The sequence below is a fragment of the Manihot esculenta genome, chromosome 1 (genome assembly GCF_001659605.2).
Source record: "Manihot esculenta cultivar AM560-2 chromosome 1, M.esculenta_v8, whole genome shotgun sequence".
In the NCBI taxonomy this organism is placed as follows: Eukaryota; Viridiplantae; Streptophyta; class Magnoliopsida; order Malpighiales; family Euphorbiaceae; genus Manihot; species Manihot esculenta.
In genome coordinates, this window is record NC_035161.2 from 6,283,736 (window position 1) to 6,292,749 (window position 9,014).

The window sequence follows — 9,014 nt, forward strand, 5'->3', positions numbered from 1 at the left end:
CCAAATTATCATATGTTTGTTAGATTCTCTCATGTATACGGCTGCTTCTGGATATTATTTACGGGTCCTTTACTTTCCCATGAACTCTCTTCCGTCACCGACAAAAGGAATCCTGCTCCTTTTTACTCCCTTGGTATTGCTTTGATCTTTGTGTCAACACTCAACATAGAAATCTTGAAAAGTGATCTCCTACTCCTACTCGAGATTTAGTTGAAATTTTGCTGAAAATATCATTTACCCCTTACTAAATATTTCAATTTTAATTTTCCGTTTAGATTTATTAGACTTAAAATATTATTAAAATATCAAATAAATTTAAATAAGTAACATATCTTATACTTTAAAATCAGTCTAAATATACCAAGTAAAACATAACACATATTTTAAAATCATAACGAATAGTAATTTTATTAGATATTTTAATAATAATCGAAGGATATATTTATTATATAGTTTAAAAATAAATATAATATTTTTACAGTTAAAATTTAAGATATTGGAATAATTACTATTTTATCTTTAGATTCTTAGAAATTTCACAAGTTCGTTTACATTGAAAATTTATTTAATTTAATTTTTTATATTTTATAAAATTGAAATGTTTAATCTAAAATCATTAATCAATTCATTTTAGTTTTAGTCAAATAAATTAAATAATATAAATATTTAAAATAATTAATAATTTTTTGAGAAAATAATTAAATAATTTGATTTTATAAAATATGAACATATTTTTATTGAATAACTTTGAAAGAGTTGATGAAGTATTGAATTTTCTTAAAAGTATAAAGATTTAATAATAAAAATTTTCCTAGAGGTTTGTCAGAACTTTCAACTCAGTCTTTCTATTTTCATTTTAGAATAATTACATTATTTAGATTTATATTTTATTTACAGCTTGCTAGTTTTGATTCTATTTTTGGTTTCATTTTATTAATAAAATAATTTCCAAGTGTAAATCAAACAATAATTACCTTCCCATTTCTCTCCCTCCCTCGCTCGTGTGATGGGGGCAGCTGTGGAACTACATTGTGCTTTGGAGGCCATGGCCCCAAAACTTTTAGAATTAAAATTTCACCCACAATTTTAGTATATTATTTCAAAAATTGTTGCTTGTCTTTCTAATATTTTTATCTTTATCTCGATATTTTTTATTTTTAAATATTCTTAATCCACATATAAACTTAGTGATAATTTAAGATCCAGAAAAGAAAAGGTTAGATTTTACAAGAGGTCCCTATACTAAAAATAAAATTTAGTTTGTGAGGAGGGTGCCTCCCTTTTTTATCCCGCCTTTCCCTTAGCGTGTCACGACCTTTCTGCCACAGGACCACACTTGCTGTTGTATGGGTCCATACGTACGGATAATGCGGCTACCCTCTCTGTGTCAGGCGACGATTTAATTCCTTCCTGCGCGTGAGTGAACAGGGTTGCGAAGTGACCATGCCTATTGTCATTTCTTCTCATGACAGGGTTGGAGAGAAGTGGACTGATTCAGGTGGAGATCCGGTCTCAGAGTTCACTGGGCTGGGTCGGTCTTACTATCTCTAATTACATACAACTATATATATGCACACGTGCGTACACAAAATTAATATTTAATTAAATTTATTTTAATAATTATTTAAAAATATATAAATATTAATACAATAAAATATTATCACTATAATTTTACAAATTTTATTTAGTAGTATGTCAATTTAATATTAAATATGTAATTTTACAAGCTAAATTTGAAAACCTATATGTTTTCTTAACTCAAATAATAATTATTTTTAAAAAATAAAAAATTATTATTTAATTTTTTTAAAAAATATTAATTGATATTTTAATTTTAAAAAATATATTATTAAAAAATTTATCAATTAATTTTTCTATTAATTTTAATCATTAATTATTATAATAAAAGTTAAAATATTTTTAATATAAATACATTAATTAATAAATTTTTTATAAAATTAAATAATTAATTAATAAAATTTTTAAAATATAAAAATTAAATATTAAAATATTTAATGATTAAAATTAATAAATTAATTAATTAATAATTTTTTTAAAAATATTAAGAAAATTTTAATATAATTTTTTTTTAAATTAATAATTTTTTTTATAATATGAGAATTGAATAGTAATTTAGAGAGAGAGAGAGAGTGATGAGAATTAGAGGAGAGGGAAAAGGAAAATGATCCTAAAAAGGGCCACGTTAATCTGAGAGTACTTATGATAGATGTCTCATCTGGATTCTGCATTCCCATGGCCGTGCTGTACTTAAAAGTTTGAGTCAGTCAGTCACTCTTATCTCATCTCATGCAAATAATAACAGCAAAATATAAAAATAATAAATAATAAAAAATTAAAACAAATAAAAAAAGAGAGAGACAAAAGGGAAAGTCGAAAGTCAGAGTACTGGTACAGTGATTAAATGGCTGGCACTACAGCAGCTGCTTCCACTGCCATTGCCCATTCACACTCACCTTCTTTCATTTCAATTGCATGGCCACAGCCTTTTGTAATACTTCATTTCCTTCTTTCCCCTCTTCTTCTTTCTTCCTTTTTTTCTCTCTCTCCTATTCTTTCTGTTCTTATAGTAAAATATGAAATTCTTACTTAAAAATTTCAAATACATTATTTTAAATGTAAAATATATATAATTTTCATTCAAAAATTTATTATTTAATTTATATAATATAAAAAATATTCATTAATTAAAATATTTTTAAAATTTTAAAAAATCAATTAATTAATTTTAATTATTAAAAATTTCACTATTTAACCCCTAAAATATAAAAAAACTCATTAATTAATAATAAATTTTATAAAAATATTTCTCAATTAATTCTTCAGGTATTTTAGATTTTTTTTTATAATTTTTGTAATATTTAATCTGATGCTTTTTTGCAATTAGCTTTAACTGAAATCTGATCTCAAAACTTTAAAACCCTAAAATGACTACCATTAAGCTAAAGCTAATGGATTGATTTGTGACACTTGGCCATAAGAAGGTTCATAATAATTTGATTCACCTATTAAATTCACCATCCAATGCAGCAATTTAATCCTTGATTTGCCTACCTATAAGTTCTAATAATTGAAAACTAGCTGAAGTGATACTGTACATACCAAATTGGAACTACATCAGTGTGGAAGATATAACAAAACTCAGCAATAGAACATGAGATTCTTTACATTCTCATTGAGCTTTGGCAGAGGTGTTGCCTTTGGTGGAGCAGCTCTTGAGATCTTAGAACCATTTCTCATGGAAGCCATTGACTCCGATCGTTCGAGGTAAAGCCTGCCCCTGTATGCAGCTAAGTGTGCATAGTAAGCAGGAGGCACCAAAGAAATTGGCTTTGTGCACCTTACAAATGTGTAGCAGAGATTGTAAACTAGCTTCTGTAATTCATCAGAAGTGAATTGGTTCTCATCCCACAAGACATGGTAATGAGTTGGCCTACTTGTTCCTTTTACTCCCCAATGGCTGCATAGATAAAAATCAAATTCCTTTGGATGAGTAATAACAGTATCCACAACTGTTCCTGGGGGTATGTTTTCGCCGTAAAACTGGTTTTGAATGGAAGATTCATCTGTTTCACAGTGAAACAACCTTGTATGGTGTCTCTTTTGGACAACTGCAAATGTAATGAGAGGTCTATAACCTGGGTATCTCGAACATGCTTCTTGAATCGCCCGCAACTCCTCTTGAAGCACCTTGTAGAACTGGGTTTCGCTTACTCCATCCCTGAAGAATATTATCCTCTTGGGAAGTTTTCTTGCTTCTTGATAAAATTCATCTAGCAATTCTTTCACCATTGCACCAAGGTCCTGAATAATTTCTTGTCGATGCGTTTGCGACCTCATTCGTGATGCATACTTGTTTGTTTCTGGCCAGTTCATGCTACCAACAACAGCAGCAACTGATGGACTGAAGTCATCAAGAGGGTGAGGATGAGTTACATCAGCTCCCATGAAGATCACAGGTTCATCAGAATGAAATAGGCGTGGAATCTGCGAGGGTAACGAATTGTACAAAGCGACTGTGCATCCTCCAACTTTAGCATTGATCTTGAGAGCCAAATTAGCTAGAAATTGTGGATTCAACTTGCCGAGGTTCGGAAACAAGCAGCACTGGCTTACAACACCAACATTTGTTTCTGCTATTCGCTTCAAATCTGCATATCCTTTGTGTCTCTTCTCCATTATACAAATAAGCAGCTGGAGATTGTTGGCGGCAGCCTTCTGGATTTTCTTCAGTTTCGATTCCAGAAGGGCGACATTGTTAAGCACTTGAGTCGACTCGTATTGTGGGCTAATTATTGTGTTTTTAGTAAGAAAAATGCCTAACTGTTCACACCTTTGTGATAGTTGGTTTATAAATTTTGGAATGTTGGACTTCTGATCAAGGGTGCCTCCAAAACTCATTAGTGCCCACCTTTCTATTCTTGTTCCTTCAAAGACATGGCTGTCCACAAGGTTCCATTGCCGATCATGGCGAGAAGGAGTCAGATCTCTTACCAGTCCACCATCACCAAGTCTTAATTTCGGAGGCTGCAGGATCCTCCCGTTCAGTCTTGTCATTTCTCTTGAAACATTGAGTTTGAATTCTCTGCTCTGCTTGCCACTGTCAATTAAGATGATCAAATAATTAGAAAAAATCAAGTGCAGAATTGAAATCAATTTTCATGGAAAATTTTCTTTAGTGCATAGTTCATTAAGGTACTTTATGAAATCACCTTGTTGGTCCAACAGATCCTCTCATGACCTCATTAATAATGGTTTTTCGTTCTTTAGGTCTTTGGCAGCCCATCTTGAGAATTTTTGCTGTCTGATCATCGGACAGTTTCCCAAGAAACTTCTGGCCTTCACAAATCATACAAAGCTCCATGGGAAGATAACATGGTTTACTTCTACTAATCTGCAAACATGGCAAGTTCCTGAATTTTATGTCATAATTGTAGTGATCCTTGAAGTAACTCACCAGCCTCAGTTTCTTCCCGTCCCTGTCGGCGAACCAGATATTATCCGTAGCTTCTTCAGTCAAGCCATAAACCCGGTATCTCTGAACAGTTTCTCTGTGGCAAACAAAGACCCTGATATTCTTCAAAGTTATCTCCACTTCTTTCCTTTCTTCAATAATCAAACTCCTTGTTTTGTTTTGAGGAAGGTCCCTCAGAAACTTGAGACGCTTTTGCAGGTAGGGGATCACTCCGATACTTTCATGAAAAGCGGTCACGGAGAAATCTACATTGAGAGCTAGTCCTTGTTGTGTGGGTCTAAGACTTTGAAAGAATCCTCTCAATCCAACAGCTCCTCCTCCAATTTCCTTTGTTCCGCCCATTAAACTTGAATAGAATGATCTCCCTACAGGTATGCATTTCTCCATCGGACTCTCGCGCAAAACAACATCCAAAGCATGTAGATAATCCTGAGGAAGTGGGATCCAATCATCACCTTCTTTGCTCAAGTACCGGCTCAGTTCCTTCCCGTCCAACTTCGACGCCAACTTGATGTTTATCCGGAATAGTTTGAGCTGCAGATGCTTCTCTTGAAAGTCATTTAGTTCTCCAAGAGGCAATGATGATTTGCTACTTGGGATTGGGAGGCTCATGTAGAATTCAAGCCTATCATTTTGGAATTCAACTGGGCTGTAAAGATTCTTCCGGCCATCATAGGCTGGAAAAGTTCCAGAGAACACAGCTGAATTGTCTTGGACCAGTTTTTCTTTGATCATCCTGGCAACTTCCTTGGAAGGATTTGGAGAAATTTCTACATTGTAATGGAAAATTCTCTGCGACGAATTGAATTGGACAAGAAAATGGTTGGCCACAAGAGTAACAACTGATCCTTCAACACCACCAGAATCTGGTCTCCTTGCAGCTATAAGAGCTTGGGAATGGGGGGTGGATTGCACAGCTGTTCTTCCATCATTTCTTTTGACAGGAGGGCTCTTTCGTTGCTGCAGCCCCTCTGGAGCTGGATGCACAAGCACAAAGAAACAGGACATTCACTGGAATTAAATTTCTTTTTCCTTTTTGTTAATTTCTTTCACTAATTAGATATGGTTTGCTCTCATTCTAAATCATCTAATACTAAAGGTTGAAAACACTGGAGCTTCAACAGAATCAAGAACATACTGTATCTGAGTTCTATGCATCAGAATCAACAACAAAAAAAAAAGTTTCTTCATTGCTCATGGGGCTGCTCTATAGTTATCAGATTATCACAGTATGCCAAAATAAATAAAATAACATAGTGAAAGAGATTGAAACAATCACTTGACAACAATTCAGTTTCTAAAGGACTCTGTTGCCAAAACTAAAAATTGAAACACAAAAAAAGAAACTTTATCAATAATCTTTACATAAAAACTATATGTGAAAACTTCCCTACAACATCAATGGGAAAAGGGGAAAAATAGTAATAATGATGATTGAGAGAAAGAAAATTTTAGTAAGAACAAAATTAGAGAGGTTGTCTTAGATAAGCAATGTCACCTGATGAGATTGTGACAACAGGTCCTTGACTAACAGAAGAGGTAGGAAGAGGATGATTATTTAGATTACAAGAAGGTTTCTGCAAATGGGTTTTTGATCTAAAGCTATGATTTTGAAGCAAAGGTGGGGTCAGAGCAAGTTGAATAGGTATTGGAGGAGGCAGAGGAAGAAGAGCTGGGTAGTAACTTGGGTATTGGATTTGGTTGTGATTAAAGAACCCATACTGGTTTGAATATTGAAAGAGCTGATGCTGATATTGATATTGATACTCATGCTTATGGGTGGAGTTGGTCTTAGCCCTGGCTCTCAAAGTTCTAGCCTTGGTGGTGCATTTGTTGCCACCATTGGATTCATCTGAGTCCTCCATCTACCTGATTGAGAGAGAAACAAAACAAATAGAACAACAAGGGATTGATATGAAGCTCATGAGATGAGGATTCAGAAGAACACTGAAGTTATTACAGACAGAGAAAAGGAGTTTGGGTTCTTTGTGTCAGGTTCTGACATCTTCTGAGACACAGACATGGAGAGAAGATGAAGAGGTCTGGTTGGTATTGAAGGTCTGGAGGGGCTTTAAAAAGAAAGTTTGAAAAGCTGCAGTGATGAAAATGGGTAGGGGTCTGATTGGAGTTGGACTTATTACAATGTGTGTATCAAAAGCAGAATGTATCTTATAACTTTTGGAGTACTAATATACTCTTTCTCATCTATTGACTATCTGTCAAACACAAGAGTCTATCTACCTATTTTTTTTAAATTATTTTTCTACTTTTATGAAATCCCATTTTGAGAAATTTATTAGTTTATTTATATTTTAAAATTATTTAATTTTTTATTAAAAATAACATTAATTGTGTTAATATTTATATTATTATTTTTTATAATTTTAAATATATATATGTTATTTAGTTTTTTTAACTGAAATTAAAATAAATTAATTAACAGATTTTTAATAAAAGTACAAAATAATTTGATAAAATTAGAGAATAATTTTAAAATAAAAGTAAAATAATTAATTTTTTAACAGTAATTCTTTCTTTATTAATATAAACTAATAAAAAATTCAAGAAAAATAGTCTTAGCTGATAGTGATTAGACTTTCATGTCTACAGTGGTCAAACTTATAATTTCTTTTTTTTTTTTTTTTTTGTTCTAAAAAGAATTCTGCTAATTTTCTCTAAGCATTACTCCATTGATCATCCTCATGATTACCTTCCAATTAACATAAAATCAATGAATTGAGACTAAAATAGGCATGTTACATCTGTTAGACTCTTTTGCAGACCAAAAAGTAAGACATGACAGAAGCATATGAAATGCCTTTGTTTAGGGTCAAAAATCAAAATTAGTCTATGTTAGGGATTTGGAATCAACACATTTCCAATTCAACTCTTGATATATTTCCTACCTAAATGACTGAAATTTATGGAACAAATATTTAAAAATCAAAATTTATCCAAAATAAAATCAATAGTAATTTTTATATTTTGAATATCAAAATTGAATATATTTCTAAAAATTTTTACCATTCAAACTCATAATTCAAATATAATTTATGTCTTTGTAAAACAATATTTTATTTAAAAATAAGATTATGTGTCTTATCAAAAGAGAATTTTTTAAATTTGGACGGCGAAGAGTTATTAGTTAAATAAAAAAATAATTAAATTTTCAAACTCACATATTAAATCATTATTAGTGACCATTTTTAGAAAATTTTTTTTCTTTTTGATTATTTGACAAAGCTAACTTCAACAAAAGTATTGCATATCTAAAGTCTCTCTAAGTCCAATGATGTTGTTGCCCTTTTTGACATTAGTAAAAACTATGTCATAATAGAACAAGAATTTTCTATTCCTCTTCTCCTTTTGTGTTCAAAGAATAGTCAACTTTAGCTATTTGTCCCATCTCAAAATATAATCTTAATATCATATATATACATAGCCAGCATCTCAATTATTAATTCAATTAATTTAAATTTGTATCCAACAATATTTAGTGATATATACATTAGCCACCAACTCAATTATTAATTCAATTAATTTAAATTCGCATCCAACAATATTTAGCATCTCAATTATTAATTTAATTAATTTAAATTCGTATCAAATAATATTTAGTGATATTATGAGATAAGAAAAAATAAAAGTATAAAAGTGTGTCTAAACTTAGTTTGATGAGTTACATATTTTCTCTTTTTTCTTTTTTTTTTTTTCTTTAGTGACGCCTAACCACTATCTTATTACAGTGTCACATGTTCCTCCTGTCACTCAGATTCGTACATACGGACATATCAGGCGACCATTTACTTATCCTCCAGAGCGTATACTGATAGTACTGCGGATAGCTGGACCTACTCTGTTACTTTCCATCACGTCATACGAGCTAAACTCTCTTTGATAGATCCAAGTCTTGGGTCAGTTGCTTTAGTCACGGGTTGGATAGCATACTGATGCATCAATAGTGAATTTTATTGGGTTTTGAACTTTTTTTTTTCTCTAGAATCCGACCTCAACCCAAATG

At 31.6% G+C, this 9,014-nt stretch overlaps 1 protein-coding gene across 1 annotated transcript; it reads right to left on the reverse strand.

The window, feature by feature from the left end:
* Positions 1–3,088: 3,088 nt before the first annotated feature.
* On the reverse strand, positions 3,089–7,136 carry LOC110631348 (protein argonaute 7). The gene is made up of 3 exons (XM_021779149.2): positions 6,492–7,136; positions 4,731–5,970; positions 3,089–4,618 (listed from the first exon to the last, which is right to left on the reverse strand). The coding sequence occupies exons 1-3, from the start codon at positions 6,856–6,858 to the stop codon at positions 3,160–3,162; spliced, it is 3,066 nt and encodes a 1,021-aa protein (XP_021634841.1). The 5' UTR covers positions 6,859–7,136; the 3' UTR covers positions 3,089–3,159.
* Between the last annotated feature and the right edge of the window lie 1,878 nt (positions 7,137–9,014).